The following is a 17,570-nucleotide window of genomic DNA, read 5'->3' on the forward strand; positions in this document are numbered from 1 at the left end:
ATTCTTCTGCTGTTGTACAGAAGGATTAAAACATTCAGGAGATCTTATGATGATGCAATGACATACTCTTGTTAAAGGAATCACACTATGCCTTTGATGATGGTCCATTTAATACTGGGACATAAATGATGTCAAGGTCCCATTTGGCAAAAAATATCCATCTGCTGTTTAGAAGTAATTCTCTTTATGACTGTGTCTCACCTTACTACAGTCCGTGTGTGCATCTGGTCTATAGCCGATGGCGCTGCAGCTTAGGGGTCTGCCATTGAGGTGAACAGGCGCAATGTGTGCAAGTTTGGGTGAGCGCTCCATTCCTGCTCTGCCCTCTGCCATGTGACTTGTGTCTTTTGGGCTCCAGGCCTCTGAGGGCAGAGATATGTCTCGAGGAAGTCCTGAGGAGGAGGAGGAGGGGGGCACTGCCAGCCAGGTGGCTCTGAAATCAGGGGGGATTGGAGGAGGGCGTTCAGGAGGAGGTGGAGGAGGAGGGTCTCTCTGAGGAGGTGGAGGAGGCAGAGGCTTGTCCTGCTTCCTGGAAGCGCCTGGTGAGCCCTGAAGGAAGAGAAAAGTATATATTTACACTCTTGTTGTAATATACATTCACCTGTTTGTTTATCTTCAGTAACAATTTTATCCTGGTTAGTTTTAGTGGGCATGGGGCAAGGATAGACCCTGGATAGGACCCCAGTCCATCAAAAAGTAATGTGCACATACATTAACTCGTTTACAACAAGGAAAATTCAATGTAAGCAATTAAGCATACTGGCATGTTTCTAGGTGGTGGAAACACCTAAAGCAGGGGTGTCCAATCTATTCCCCAAAGGGCTGGTGTGGGTTCAGGTTTTCATTCTAACCAATCAAGAGCCACACCCTAAAATCATTGAAAATCTACAGAACTTGATATTTAAACAGGTAAAATTTGTTGTTGATTGGAATGAAAACCTGCATGCACATGAGCCCTTTGTGGGGAAGTTTGGACACCCCTGACCTAAAGAACCCGAGCAGAAAAGCATATGGACCCAAAGTTAAAAGATTTGTCCAAAAATACTTAAAATAGCACAAAACAAAACCCGATTTGGAATCAGACTATCCCCTTAATGTCACTAAATAGAGACGTGACAGAGTGTGTAACTTAAAGTAATAACACTACAGATACACTAAACACACCTTAGGTGAGCCGGTGGGGCTGGCGGCAGGCGAACGGATCACACCCTTGTGGATGAGGTCGAGGCGGGGTGGTACTGGAGGCAGACTCAGATGCTGAACTCCTGCATGATCCGCGACGGGTTTCCGGCGCTGGCTCACAGGAGAGGAAGTGGGAGACATAATAGGGGAGTTCTGGAGCTCTGAACACTACAAGGGGGGGGGGACGATACTTATGATCAGAGTAGTCAAACCTCCAGGTTTGAAGTACACAGAATCTTTTTATTAAGTTTAGAATTATTATAAAACATTTTTTACATTCCGGCATCCTGTACCTAATAAAAGTGTCATTTAGTATATTGAGCTACATGAATAATAGTTCAGCATGCTCTTTAAACTGCAAACAGAATTAATAATAAAGTCAATAATGCAGACCTGGTTCAGTCAATTTGCAAGAAAACCAAGGCAGAATTCTTTCTCTTTTGAAAGTGGCTGATATTTATACAAGTGAAAAGAAAAGCGGACAGAAATGTCCCCTTTAAAAGGTGTCTGCTGTAAAGCATATATGCGAGATCGAGACCAGAGCTGAGTGGAAAAGTTGTTTGAAGTGAAACATGGGAGCACAACAGAGGACAAATAGACTGGATTGTGTAATGATCACAGTGGATAAAGCATGTTGCCTGCTACCAGTGCTAGTACAAACAAAAAAGTTGTAAGAGGTATGAAAGATGGGATGATGAGAAGATAGCTAATCGTGGCCTTTAACACCGAGACCTCTGCAAGTCTGGATTTAAATCTATACAGACTAAGCTTAGACTTGCAGCAGCAGTACAGAATCACAGGTTTACTTGGTACAAGTCAGAAACTAGATATATTTTATCACTACACTTTCTGACCAATCATATAGGAGGATTCAGTAATTTCCTAGAGCAGAAAAGCTAGGACAGTAGCTTTGAAGTTTTTTTTGCTTATTCTAATGAATTATTTCTACTGTAAATGTTTGTTCAGCGAGACCTGTAGGCTTATAAGCTATTTATAATGTTATGCAAAGAAAAACGCATTATTGTTGACATGCTGAAGCTTACAGAGGTTTATGAGCATTTATGGAAGAAGCCAGCAGTATCATGCTTTCTCTGCACAAACATGTTGTTCTTTCATTTATGTGTAACTTTCAGTAGGAACACATTCGTTTAGCATTTGTACAAGGAGTCTTCAATGTCAGCACTTCAGCATCTGAAGTGGTGGACGAAGTACAAAAACCATGTGCTTGAGTGAAAGTATACATGCTCGGTAAAATTATGACTCCAGTATTTGAGTAAAAATCCAAAAGCCTTCAAATGTACTTGGCTATAATGTTCCTATTATTATTTTTGTCACAGGACTAAGACTGTTACTCTTAACACACCAATCTATAAATATTGTATTAATGAGTCAAACACATTGATTTCTATTAAAATTACCATGGACCAAATAAAAAACTAAACGTTACGTTTTTATCCACTCAAATATATATATATATATATATATATATATATATATAAAAAAAAAATGAGTGATTTCACAAAATGTAGTTGAGTAAAAAGTAAAAAAAAATTTTTTTTTTTTTTAAATGCAGTGAAGTTGTAATGGCGTCTCCCCAAGTGGAAATGCTTCAGTAAAGTACAGAAATGAGAAAAAGCTACATTTACATGTATTTCATTACTGTCCACCACTGATGTGTGTGTTTCTCTGGGTGTTAATAGAACATTTATCCTTGAATTGAAGTAAATTCATTCATACATTTTGCACATTGTTATTGATGGAAATTTGCGGTGTAAAAGAACATTGAGTTTGATACTTTTACACATTTACCTTCCTGATGGTCAGGCCGTTCATCACTAAAGAATCTTCTCGATCATCCTCGTCGTCCAGGTCCAGCATGGGCGAGTTGAAATGCTCCAGAAAAAAGCATTTGGCGCCTTCGTTTCGGGGGTCAAACGGGTCCACGATAATTGGCTCTGTGCCCTTGATCTCACAGCGACAGAATGGACAGCCCTGACCATCTGACTCCTGTGGAAAAAAAAAAGGGGGGGGGGGGGGATGTTACACATTAACTCGAAAGAGCAACACACGCACTCATGCACTCGTACACAATTCCAACACACAAATCAAAGTGCCTTAAATAGTCGGCAACTCTTTTAGCAGAAACAGACGCAGGCATGCACTGACGCATGGACAAAATCGCACACAAGCTCAAGGGCCTTTGGTAAAGCCAGTCCCAGCAGCTCAGGCTTGCTTATTTGTCTGAAGCTGTAAACAGGGTCCTGCTGTGGAAACACTTCGACTACATGAGGAAGCGCTTTGCTTGCCGAATCGGAGGCGACAAGAGCGGCAATCACCACCAGCTGCAGAACACATGCTCTCGTAATGCCCTGATCTCAAAAGTCCGGCACCTTGGCATTTCAAACCACAGTTTCCAAACTGATTTAATACCCTACTACTCTTTGAAAGAAAAAAAAAAACCTTGCAGGATGGATTAGACACTCACCCAATAAAAACAAAAAAGAAAACAAACAAAAAAAGGAATTTGCACTCTCTAGGGGGTTCCATGCCTGGTGACAGATCGCACATGGCAGGAAAAGCAGAACATTCATCTTTCATTTCCTCAACTTAAACTTGCCGAATCAAAGAGTGTCAATATTTACAAGAACAAAAGATGATTATGGAGGCCATCTGGACAGGGACTTGCGCGACACATCAAAGCACTGGCTGAAAGCTAATACTAATTACACTTGCGGGAAGAGAAAATGAGAGCTCTCCGTTATCAAGCGCTATTTAAGCTGTTTAGATTGAGAGGAGGAAACGTCTTAAAGTGGAGTTCGGGGAGATCCGGAGGCTGGCGGATTATAATTTTTGAATATAATATTTGAGTATTTTATTTGGAAAATCACAACCTATCATTATTAACATTAATAACTCCTGTTAGAACAGAGTTATAGTTATTAGCCTGACTTCAATGGGATTAATCTAAACCTAAAAACGGATATTCACGATAATAAAATAAATACTCTCAACTTAAACCTACTATATTCAGACATGAAGGACAAGCTCTTTCATCAAATATTGTACTGTATATTTACACACTATAATGGCAAAAGTATGGTATGTGCTTTTTAACTAGTGCATTCCACATTTAGTCCCAATTGGCTCTTATATTTCTCTCCACTTTTCTGGGAAGATGTTCCTCTAGATTTTGGAATGTGGTTTGGAGATTTGTGCTCATTCAGACCCAAGTGTCAGGTGCTGATGTAGGTAAGGTGAGGAGGCCTGTTGTTCAATAGGGTTGAGGTAAGAGCTCTGTAGCAGGAGCTGTTCCACTTCAAACCATGCAAGGCATATCTTCATGGAGTTTGCTTTATGCACAGGGGCATAGCATTGCTAGAACAGGTTTGGGTTTCCTAGTCAAACTTTATGCAGTAGAATCTTATGCTACTGAATTTCAAGCTGTGCCTTCAGCTTTGCTGTAACTGTTTAGGAAAGAACCACATATGGTTTCGGGAAAGTCAGGTGTCCCAATAATTTTGTCCATTTGAATTGTATTTGCACAATGTGTAAAATGTTTAAACGGTTGGATTTGGTTCATTAAATGAACGTGAGTGTTATTTTTACAGTTAAGAGGTCACTGGCTACAAAAAAAACGAACCCACCAGAGTAAAAAAAGATTAATGGTAAACCAATGAACCCACACACCGTTCTGACGGCACAGAAGAAGAGTTGATGTTGCAACACCATGGACTCAGAAACAGTCATTTCTGGAGATGCAAATGACACCATAATGTGTGCCGTCTATACATAGGCTCCTATACACCACTATTAACTGCCTATATAGCCTGCATCCAAAAGACTAGATGCTACTAAACTATTCCTTGTTAAGCAGCACATATGCTTTAGTGAGAATTTGATGCAGAAATACACAACATAAAGCAATATCTCTGATCCACCTTTAAATAATTGTAGACGTTAAACCAACACACATGCGCGTGCACACAGAAAATCTAACACACATGTATGCAATCTGGCACATACTTTGCCTCAAATTTGGGGGGTCATTCCTTCCCTGCTGTTTTATCATACAAGAAGAAGGTCAGCAAAAGGACAGCAGAGACATACTGTCCCCGTTCCCAAGCTGTTATGATCTAGCGATATTTCAGCAAATGAAGAATATACTAGCGTTAGAACACAAATCAATTACCAGAATACTTCACGGTGGTATACGAGAGAAATCTGTAGAATTATTTCAATATTTCATCTTTGTGTCTGTTTGTTAAATGTGTTCGTTTTAAGCAAATAAAACTGAACCGTACTTTACATTTTATACCGTCGAACTTCCAAAGCCAATTTGCAAGTTTTCAGTAGGCAAATTTTCCTTACAGTGCAGGGAAATGTGTCGAAATTCTTGTTTGCTTCAAATTCCCTTCCTCTCAGATATTGTATTAGTCGTATCGTTCTGCATGAAAAATAAATCTAGCATTGTGTCGCACATCCCCCAAACGTCTTTCAATTCTGCGTTTGCAGGTCGGTGACGTCTGACTTTGGAATACACGCTGTCCTGCTGATAGAATTCACTATGAACACCAAGTAAGTAAAATCAGAAAACAACTAGGACTCAGATGAAGCTCGAGAGCTCTCATTGGCTCAGAAATACCACCCTCGCTTGATTGATATACACATCTCGTGTGCATGTACCTGCCAGGCTGTGAGACAGGAAGTGCACATCAGGTGCCCGCATGGCTCGATCTTCACATCTTTATCGTTCTCTGCACAAATTTTGCACAGCTGAAATGTAGAGCCCATCTCACAGTACAACTCGTACTGCTCCTGTGGAGAAAAAGTGGCACAAAGGTCACTGATCCCGTACAGAAATATTTGCATTTTGATATTCATGAATGAATAGTAGCAAGTGCACTATTCTTAATAAATAAATAAAAACCCCTCCTCACCTGAGTGACTTTAATGTGGTCATGTGGGGTGGGTTCACACAGGCCAGTCAGGTCTGGGTTATAACTGCGACCATCAGGAAACAGATAACTGCAGAGGAACAGACAGCATGAGGTCAGTGCATACAGCAAAACCGAACAAAACACGCCCGCCAAATCCTGTGTGAAGATAGGATCTTTTTTCCTGACAATCCACATTACCGTGAACTCTCGCTTTACCTCTCTATCTGATCACAGAGGCCAGATTCGGTCCATGGAATGAGAGAGGAGCAGTCACGCTGCATTAGCCACAGTTATACACCCAATCAGACAGGGCAGGCTTAAAAATCAGACAAGGAGGAGGACGCGGACGTGTCTGTTTTACCAATGGCAACATCCACCTTCGAAAGCACTTGTATGGCTAATCATTTCATACCTTGAATGTTTTTCCCTGATATGTAGTAATTAATAAGGAAACCATGTATTAATAATTTAAAATAAGCATTAAAAAACAATTAATTCATGACATGGATTTTAAATTCCGTTGAAATGTTAATTGCTTTTTTGTTTTTTGCGCAGAAATTTGCTATTTGACAGATTGCGAATGTTTTAATGATTTCATTATCATTCTAGTTATTACTCGTTGTACTCATTGCAAAGACTAAATGACAAATTGGGGCAGGCATTAAGCTGCCCCATGATTGGGGGAGGAGCAAAATAGAGGAGAGGTAATCAGAGGGTTGCCATGGTTACAATTGGACTAGTTTACAAATATCCAGCAGTCTCTAAAATCCCTAAAATAAGAATAATGTGTGGATAATGACTGTACAGCTGAAATGCATGTATTAAGACGTGCAATGATATTACCCCAAACCCAGATTGAGCTGTGTGATTACTCGAAAATATTCCCCAGCTAGAATCCTATAGCAATGTCATGCATGTTCTGCTCAATTCAAATCCAGAGCCATGAGCTGCTGCTGTGTTGTTATCAATAGTGAACAAAAAACTCGGGACAAAACCAAAAAGTCTATTGCTAAACTGAGACAAAAAAAACCCGTGAAGCATGCTATGACTGGCTCATCATATCCGAGTGATCATAGAGACCTGAATGATGTAAGACGTGTTGTGATCTCGGTGTCAGAACGCAGTCAGGAACAAAGAGTTGTTCAGACAGACAGGTCTGACAGTTAAGCAGTGCGAAACCTGACAGCGTTGCTTTCAACTGATATCAATAGGAACACCTGTCGGAAATCAGAGAAATTCCAGAGCGTTTTTCAGAAACAACCGATCGAATTGTGGCTGTCCAAGCATACGAGTTTGAGAGCAGGCTCGAAAGCAGCTGATTTATATGTTTTAAATCAGGAAAAGTGTGTTGTCCAGAGAATATTTGCATGTTTACCCCTAATGAACATGTACTGCACAGAGCTTTGATGCTTCGCCACTCCATGTTCCCTGGAGTACACGTCTGTATGGGTTTCCTTTTAGTTCTCCAGTTTCCTCTTAAAAACATGCCCAAGGGTGGACTGGCAACACTATAGTGCTCTAGGTGTGCATGAGTGTGTGAGTGTGTGTGCATGCTGGCTAACAGACTGGCACCCCTTTCAAAGTGTATCCTCGCCTCACACTGTTTCCAGGATGGCCTCTGGAACCACCACTATTCTGACTAGAATAACCGATTACTACAGCTGACTATGCACTTTCTAAATACAGGTACACCAGGTACACAGAGACACGTGAGAAGATTAACAGCACCGGGACACCGCTTCAGCAACTGCGACTGCATGCAAATACAATGAAGAGAAAAGTACTAGATTTTTTATGCAAACCCATTTTTGTTTCTGTACTACACTTTGTTGGCCTTCCAAAAGTCCCCTTTCGATCTAAAGCAAAAAACACTCTGACGTATCATTTCCTGATCGACTTCTACATACAAATCTTCAATACTGCTCACTACACAAATCGCATGCAAAATTTATTTGCACATGCAAATCAGAACTTATTTATAACACCGTTTTTTTCTTTCTTTTCTTTTATTGGGGTTTTATAATATCCTCTCTAGAGTGTTGTGTGCGATGCAGCACTTACAAGCCTTCCCGGCAGCCATCGATGAGTGCCTGGAAGAGCGGTTTGTTGTGGGGGATGGTCTGCAGGATGTTCCCATCACCAGTGACATAGCCGATGGCCCACTGGCCGAGGCGCGTGCAGCTTAGTCGAAAGATGTAGCTGGAGAGAGAGAAAGAGAGAGATTTTTTTACTTTTAACAACAGTAAAACCTCGAAATATGAACTAATCGAACATTTTACTACTACAAAACACTAACTTAATAACTAAAAGAAAATGTTACATTTGTTCATCAAACATCACCAATTAAATCATATCTGCTGTTCACAAAGTGCCGAACACGCCTTCATTCACACATCATTTAATCTTGAATTCAAGTAAGTTCAAAGTGAACTGATAAAAATATGTTCCATTCTGGACTCAACCAAGGCAGTTAACATGTGAGTACATCTACACTTTCCTTTCATTAGCCATTCGGCGAGTTTTTAAAATAAGTCATTTAGCTTGGCCAACTATGAAATTTGCCAAATTACACTTTTCTCCTGCGTGCTTTCAAACAGTAGCATCCAGGTATAAAGTCTTATTAAAGACAAGATTTCCAAGTATTATTTCTAAAAAGCAAACGAGAGAAAGAGAATTTATTCCTCTCACACAGAACGTATTCATACTAGGTTAATGTTACAATAATATATTAACAACGAGCACAATGTCAACTAAGAAGCAAAAAAGAAAACGTGACAGACTGCTGCTGTATGTGAATACTCAAAAGATATGGCATTGTGAATCAAAGACAGAGTTCTGGTACTTACAAAAAGTTCATTATTAGCTTTCTATAAAAATCTGACCTTTAGGATGAACTGGAACACTGACTGCACCCCAGGCCTTCTTACCCTACATCAGTACCTGACTTGACTACCAACCTTGTGCTCATTCTCTACAAGCACATTCCAAAATACAGTGGAACATCTTTCCAGAGAGAACTAAATGTGGAAGGTATGTTCAAAAAGCCCATACAGATCTTATATTCCATATTTTAACTGAACAGACCTCTGTGCTTTACAAGAAAATGAATTCGGTCCCCAATCCGATTTAAGGATTTGTCCACTTTATGGTTTAGTGTACAGTGTTTGTTGTAAAGCTTCATTTATCAGTTTTGCTCAATACCAATTCACCTCTAAGTGCATTGTAAGTGGGTATATACAACCTAAGTACTTAACAACTGAATATTTTCCCTTGTGTCATGTTAGGAAATCACTTTAAGAGCCTTAACATCTCTAACAATGAGTAAAAGCCCTAACTGCAGGCAAAACTCAATTCAAATGCAAGACTATGTTTTTCAAAAGTATGCTTAACAAAAAAATAAATAAAATATAAAAATCACTCCTGTGCAAAATACGAGTTTAAGTGTTTAAAAGACTTAAAAAGTTATAAGTAATGAAGTACTTTGTTACTGTATTCAAGTATTCATTTCTGGTATCAGTAATTTACATCACTATTTTTTTGACAACTTTTTACTATCACTCTTTACATTTTTAAACAAATATCTGTACTTTCTTCTTCTTACATTTTCGTTACTTTAGTTTTAATCGATTGGATGACGATCAATATTTTTTTCTTTTCATTGCCGTTTCAACCTTTTTCTTCGTCATTGCGTCGCTTTTCTTTAACCCACCACAACGAGGCAACAAGACGTCTGGGGTTAACGTGGCTGAGACAGAGGTAGTCAGTGAAGTAAATCTTTTTCTGAGAACAGAGACATTCCTCATCACCTGATCATCATCATCTCTGCTCTGCTTGTGTGCTATATGATGGTTGTTCAGCCTGGAAACAATTATTAGATAACATTTTTAATTCTTTTATATTAATATGACTCGAGGTCCAGTTGCCAGCGTGACACCAAAACAGGTAGTAGTAAAGGCTACTTTTACTTAAGTACATGTACTTTAACTTGAGTAAATAAAGTGTAGTCAGTACATCAACTTTTACCAGAATTTCTTGAAACATGAGTATCTGTACTTCTACTTGAGTAAAGGATGTGTGTACTTTTACCATCTCTAATGTGTGTATATATATAAAGCTAAACTTAATAGGCTAATCAGTTAAATTGACTTGTATAGCGCTTTTCAATTAAGCCCTGCTATCAATTTGTTGTATTACGTTGTGCAAAACTGCAAATTGAAAGATGTATTATGTGCTTCTTCGCACCGAGCTATTTAAAGACTCCTCTCAATCACCTAGCAACAAACACTCCAGATTTCACTATGCTGAAACACAGGGGCATGCGAAGGCCCGTCGTGGCATGGCGGAGGAATGCAACACTATGCTGATGACAGAGAACCTTTCTAGTCCAAAGAACAGGCTCGGAACGAGGAACGAGAAAAGCAAGACATATCAAGGCCTGTTTCCAACAGCAGGTATGTCACATGACTAAATCCAAAAATAAACGTAGGTGAAGTAATAGCGCATGCGGGGTTGCATGTAAACAGTGGCATTTACAGTGCGTGTTCAAACAAGACATTTTTCACACTCACATGCTAGTATAGTAATGCTAACAGAATTCAAATCAATTATACACACACACGCGCACGTGCACACACACACACACACATTCAGGTATTTATCCAATCACGTGGCAGCAAAGCAATGAGTACAATTATGCAGAGACAAATCAGCAGCTTCAGTTCATTTTTATATTCTTTAGAACATGAAAAAAAATGTGATCTTTGCAAATTTGATCGTGACATGGTTGCTGGGACCAGACAAGCTGGATTACGTATTTCAGAAACTTCTGATCTGTAATTTACGCATCAAATGGTGTAAAAAAAAATAAAAGCATCCAACAAAACAGAAGTTTTGCAGGCAGGAATGCCGATTTGGTGAGAGAGGTCAAAGGAGATTGGCCTGGCTCATTACAGGAAGTCCACGGTAACTCAAATAACTACTCCTTTGCAATTGTGGCGAGGCACAAAGCATCTGAAAAAGCAGATGGAAAATGTTCTGCAACAGCTTTTTACTTCTGTCACAAACAGAACTTGGAGGCTACATTTGACATTGAAAGACAAAGTGATGCACTTGTTTTCCCCAATACTTATACTTGGATTAAGAATAGTTTTTTTTTGTTTTTTTTTTAACATTTACTTGTGCTTTATTAATTTATTTGTTTTTTTGTTCTGTGCAAAAGTTTAAAGTGTAGAACCACTAGATTCAACCAGAGACCCCTTTGTCCAACATTAAACCAAGAGCATTCTGATTTCTTTATCATATATGAGGAGTTTTACTAGTTAGATCACAAAAGTCTTACACCGTTTGATCAGTAAAATCTACGCTGACTAATTCAATAGTTTTTAAAGCCGTATATCGACCGTTCAACAAAGCTAGAGACGTCAAAAACATCGATTGGCGCTTTCAGAAAAACAACACTGGCGGATGATGTAGTCAGCCAAAACAAAAGGACCAACCCTTGTTCAAAGCGGGAGCTTTCTCTTGTTGCCTGAATAAACTTTCCACATGACAATGGCCTCAATATGGTTTTCTTTCATTTGACAAACAAAATTAACTAATCCTTTGTTTATCCACACAGTCTGTCTGCCATGTCAGTATAATAAACAGCTGTCTCCAACAATGGCTGGCAAAAGAGAAAACTGAGAGACAGCTCATTAAACACATACTTGAAAATGCTAACTTGCTAAATGAGGCTAGCGGTCTTAGGAGTATGAATATTTTGGGTCTCCTGAATCAAAAGTGTTCAGTGTATTCTAGTCATAACCTTTAAATCCTGAAAGATGATACAACCATCCATGGCTAGGAGCTGATTCGAGTAACACGGGGTGGAAGGTCTGACATACGGTCACACGCCCCCAGCCAATCACAAAAGACAGTAGCCAATCATGATTGCCCATCATTGATGAGGAGTTTGGTTGGCTTTTTTGGTTTTTGAGAAAGCCTTTACCCTGTTGGTAAGCATTTTATGACCGGGTAAAAATAAATCTGGGAGGTGTCTTCAGCAGTGGTGGACAGTAACAAAGAAATTGTAATTAGTTACGGTACTTAATTAATACCAATCAGTGAAACATCATCATCATTCTATTAATAGATCGGTGTGTTAAGAGTAACTTTGGAGTTTTCACATAAACCGAGTTGATTAAGCAAAGAGTCTTGAGACAAAAATTATAATAGGAACATTAAAGCCATAATAAATCATAGTACTTTGGATACTCAAGTACATTTGAAAGCAAATACTTTTCTATTTTTACTCAAGTTTAAAGGGAGCACTTTTACTTTAGTCATAATTTTACAGAGTGCGTCCCTGCTGTAAATCAACTACATGGTTTGTGTACTTCGTCCACCACTGGGCTCCTTTAATGATTCCCTATGCATTATTTTGTAACTTCTGAGCAGCACTTGGGCACTTATCTTTTCACTGTACTGCATTGTTGATAGCTTAAGTGAAAGCAGCTTACTTGAATCAAAGCCCTTGTTTAGATTTGTTTCGGCAGGAGAGAGAGAGAGCACATGAATCATGCTTAGGCATAGACCAAAACAGACAAAAAGAAAAAAGCAAAGCATAGTACAGTAAAAACATAACTTGGCCCTTATTTAAACTAACTATAGCTAATGAACCAGTCATGATGCAAGCTGTTAAATAGACATACGAGCAGTAGAATGAGTCAGAGGATAGAGCTGGAGTGCTGCCACAATCTGATAAGTATAATATGTTGCCCTTAAAAAAAACACACACACACACACATATATATATATATATATATATATATATATATATATATATATATATATATATATAAAAATTTAAGGGTGGATTCAGTAACCAAATCAGTTGGTACTGTTTTTTTGCGATGGAAAGTGGAACACATGTAGTCTGTGGGCTATTGAAATAAAATAAAATGCACTTAGATAAAGCAGAGTTATATTCACTATTATAAGTCTGAAACAAAATAGAACGGATTAATGTGCAGACCATAAACCAATTTTATTTGAATTTCCCTGTACAGTTTATAAGTAGACTCTACCAGCCTAAGCCACAGTAGCTGTACAGTCTATGGAGAACTTTATCGTGTTGATGAACACAATGGAAGTTTATTTCTCCATTCGATTTTCTTTTTTCAAATTTAGCCCATTCACTAGCACATTAGTTTTATACCATCTCCATCAGGCTCTCTGTACCATTTAAATCCGGTTTGTTCAGTGTATACATCTGTCTAATCCTGTTTACACTGGAGATCATTGGAGAACGCTGCATCCGTAAACATGTAGCGATCTTAAGATTTACTGTGACTACTGCAGTGGAATTGTAAACGACAGGCTTCTCAACTTTCAGTCTGACAATACAGTAGCTTAGCGGGAATTTTCACTCTCTGTAGACTCTCTTCTTGAGCACAGCTCATGCTGCGCGAGCCTCTGTTCTCTGATCTCGGTGTAAAAAAGGCTCGGAGTTAATAGCATCTCATCCACACCACACGCTGCCCCTTAAATACCACTCGTTTATTTATCTTCATCTCCATGCAAACAAAGACATACAGAAACAGTCCATTTAGCAGGGCTGTGTCTTCTTTCTTCTCGATAAGTGATAAATATGAATAGAAACAGAACGTCAAATGTGTACATGAGCATGTTGGTGCTTTGGTGTTTCCAATTTGGTTTCCTCGACATGCATTGTTTTATGGAGCGCTGCAAGTGTCTTTGTACCAAGAGACAGACAAAAAGAGAAAAACAGACAAATACAGTTCTCTCTTTATATACCGTGCAGGCCGAGATGATTTCGGCTTAATTAAAAGGGCTGAGAGGAACAGCAGGAAAGCTGAAGGAGGTAGGAAGAAGATCTAAGAGCTGGGAGCAACGATGCAGCTTAATGAGCTCGTTCCCTAAAGCCTTGTCAGACACGCTTCTGAGAACAAGCAGAAATTAATTTCTGGAAGACTGGAGTGTACAGTAGGAGACTGCTGTTTGCAGACTGTCTATCAACCAAGTAAGTGGGGAAGCAAACAGCAAGCAGAAATGGGTTTGAGTGTTCAATTCGCTATCTGTCTGAATTGCTTTGAGCAAACACTGATGATAAGGTGTAGGATTGCATCTAAATAATGTTCTAAAAGCAGATGATTATCAAAAATAAAAAAAAAATTGTTTTTAAGTTGCTGTAGCTGTTTAAATAGATAAAAATAAATAAATTAATTAATAAAAAAAAATCATGGTTTCCAAATATAACACTTTGACGCAACAACTTCAAGAAATCATAGTAATATTTCATTTAAATTAATAAATTTTATTAATTATTATAATTTATATTAATTAATATAACTTCGAATCCAGTTTGCCCCGTCTTCCTCAAAAATGTGGCAGAAACATTCAAAGTCCCTAAATACATCTAAAACCTTGCTTGAAAGGTCAGATTTGCACAGCCAAATGAGTTGATACTTTTTTGTAATACCTACAAGACCTGGGGTGCAGTGTTCCAATTCACCCCGAAGGTGTTCTACAGGATTAATGCTCTATATTTTACCCACAACACCCTAAAGCTGGCTTTGTTTAGACTCTACATGGTCATGTAGGAACAGGGTTGTGTCTCCTAGTTCAAGTGAAAGGAAAATGTAATGCTACAGCATCCAGCGATGTTATACAATTGTGCATCTCCAAGGCTACATTAATCCGGAAAAAATTAGAAAATGGCCATTTGGTCAAAAACAAACAAACAAACAAAAAGAAAAACGCGCTGTGTCCACACTTACGTTTTCGAACATTACCAAAAGTTGCTCATCCACACTGACAACGCTTTAGTCCCTGTACTGCACATGAGCAAAACATAAGACCCTTCGAACCGAGTCGTTTCCACCTGGCCTTTATTTACTCTCTTTAAAAACGGACGCCGTCGAAAAACAATGTAGCATTTTTTAGCCGTTGCCGTGACGTTTCACGATTAAACGGAAATGTATTAGCGTGGACAAGACCCAACTTGGTGGTAACAGTTTAGAAGAGAATCGCATATGGCTGGCACTCCAATACTTTTGTCCATATAGTGTAGTTCCCCATCGGGACACTTGAGCAGACTTCAGTCCCATAGAAAACACATTTGAAAAGTAAATATTTACCTGACAGTTAATGCAGCTATTAAACTCTACAGCACAGAGGCCTCTCTAGCAGCAACCCGCTACTGGTGTCTCACCAAGTGATAGTAGCCGACAGTCTGCCATCCTAAAAGTTCAAATACTCTTTTACCGCACCCTCTCTTCCTTTAATTACTTTAATTTAACACCCTTTGTTGCACCAGTTTCTCTGTCCTCTGCCAGGAGCAGTGGCACCGGCTGCTTTTTTCCCAAGGAACGGCCCTTCAAACCTCATCAAAGTGTCATTTTAACTACATTTCCTGCTGTACAGAAACAATTTGCTGTTATCCATCATCCACATGACTCCCTGAGAAACGTTACAGAAAAACCGAAAATCTTTCAGTCTCTTTTATTCTGATGGAACCGCACTCATGCGCTCCTTTTATCTCTTTTAATATAAGTGTCGGCCTTCCTGTCATTTTTCTTGCACTCTTTTGACCCGACCTTTAATAACTGCTCTCAGGCGCTCAGATACACATTCTGGATTTTAACATAGTGTACAGTGTTCACAAAATGTGTGTGTGTGTGTGTGTGTGTGTGTGTGTGTGTGTGTGTGTGTTTTGATCTGTGTTGGGACCATATAGGAATATTTGATGGCAGACAGACACAAGAAATACAGACAAAAACAGACCCACAGACGCAAGCACACAGAAACACAGACAGAGGCAGACACACACACACACACACACACACACACACACACACAGCTGCTGTTTCTCTTCAGTAGTTCAGTATATGCATGTAGCAAATCAAAAACAGTTCAGCATGACCACCTGCTTTCTTCCATTTTCTTCTGTTTGTTTTTCTCATCCGAGTGCACACACGCACTTCAAGCTTCCCACTGCAAATCACACAGCAGTTGCCTCCTGCATGACCACAGTCTCTTTCTTTTTAGTGCTCTGTAAGTGCCTCTGCTGGGTGCTAAGAGTAAAAAAATGTTTCTACTCAAACAAAAGTTCTGTTACTTCAATGAAATTCTACTCAAGTACAAGTAGCCGGTTTAAAAATCTACTAAAAGTTAGAAGTCGTTCATTTAAAATTCAGTTTCGTTTTTTAATAGCGGGGTTGGGGGATTCTAATGTAGTTCCGAAAGGAAAAGGGAATCTAAAAGTCAAACTGGATGTTTTTAATTAAAGGGACTACTTTACAGATGAAAGTGCAATAACCAAAATAAATAAATCTGTTATGATGTCATTTATGATAATGTAAGAAATCACAGATGCACATTCAGAATTCAGACAGCGAGCGTGTGCATTAAACAACATTCGATTTGATCGAGTAAAATAAATAAATAAATGCAAATAATGCAAAAATATTTTTACTTAAATTAAACTAAAATCACACCCCAGAAACTACTGTTACTTTCCACCTCTGGAAACCAGCTCAACTCCAGTGTTCACACACACAACACGGACAAAGAGCGCCTCTGTACATGAGACCATTAAAATACAGTAGTAGTTCAACCTCATTTACATCCACAGTAAAATGTGTGTGTGAGAAATTCAGTACAGTGAAGAATAACAGTTGGGGGTGGTCTGAGCACTTCGATAAAATGTACTTTACCATTTTTTGAATACAAATATGGTTCAATTTCTGCTTGATGGTACACAAATACATGGGGAAAAACCCTGTAGAAAATCTTAAGAAATTGTTTTAATGCTCCAGTATGTTGAAAAAGAACAAAGAAAAAAAAAAAACATATATAAAAGCAGATTTGAAAGATCTTCCAAGTGGATTCCATTCCTCATGCCAGTTTCATTGTAGGATCTAAAATGTCTTTAAGGAGTCTTAAAACGTTAATTGGAAATTTCACTTGCATTGTAACTGAGGTTCGAGTAAACATGCTTTTCATTCAGAACAGGGCAACATGTTGAATTTGTTGTTGGTGAGTATCGGTTACACTACAGATGTGGGAGAAAAATGGAGTAGGCTGAAAACGCTTGAGTGTCCCTTTAATACCACCGATGCTGCTACTGTTTATATGCAGCACTGACCTCACACTAGGAAAGGAAAAAGTAGAGAAGAGGAAAGCAGAGTGGAGCAGATTAGAAGAGAGGAGGAGAGTATCTGTTTCTGTTCATCTCTTCACCCCCTGTAATTAGCTAACGGCTCGGCCCAGCCCCTTTCGCTCAGCAGCCGTCTGCTGGAGAAAATGGAAAAAACAGCTGCTTGAGCAGCATGTTACACAGCAGATGGCACATCGATTACAGCTTCCAAGTTGAACACACACACAGTTATTTCCCCATAGATCCCCCCACTGAACCCTACAGAGTACGTACTAGGAGTGTTCTTTTAGTTC

General features: G+C 39.1%; 2 protein-coding genes across 3 annotated transcripts in view; one reads left to right on the top strand and one right to left on the bottom strand.

The window, feature by feature from the left end:
- alcama (activated leukocyte cell adhesion molecule a) overlaps positions 1-17,330 on the top strand; it is a 106,063-nt gene extending 88,733 nt beyond the window's left edge. The window contains exon 15 of the mRNA XM_083567631.1: positions 17,321-17,330. The gene's annotated coding sequence lies outside the window, so the exon portion shown is untranslated. The remainder of the gene's footprint in view (positions 1-17,320) is intronic.
- The window catches only part of cblb (Cbl proto-oncogene B, E3 ubiquitin protein ligase), an 85,516-nt gene that overhangs the window by 11,530 nt on the left and 56,416 nt on the right, over positions 1-17,570 (bottom strand). For both annotated transcript variants that reach the window (XM_083567569.1, XM_083567570.1), the window contains exons 7-12: positions 8,181-8,318; positions 6,120-6,207; positions 5,866-5,997; positions 2,992-3,189; positions 1,165-1,350; positions 202-549 (exon numbers count right to left, since the gene is read on the bottom strand). In XM_083567569.1, coding sequence (XP_083423695.1) covers positions 202-549; positions 1,165-1,350; positions 2,992-3,189; positions 5,866-5,997; positions 6,120-6,207; positions 8,181-8,318 — 1,090 coding nt within the window. The remainder of the gene's footprint in view (positions 1-201; positions 550-1,164; positions 1,351-2,991; positions 3,190-5,865; positions 5,998-6,119; positions 6,208-8,180; positions 8,319-17,570) is intronic.

The sequence above is a fragment of the Silurus aristotelis genome (assembly GCF_946808225.1).
Source record: "Silurus aristotelis genome assembly, chromosome: 18".
In the NCBI taxonomy this organism is placed as follows: Eukaryota; Metazoa; Chordata; class Actinopteri; order Siluriformes; family Siluridae; genus Silurus; species Silurus aristotelis.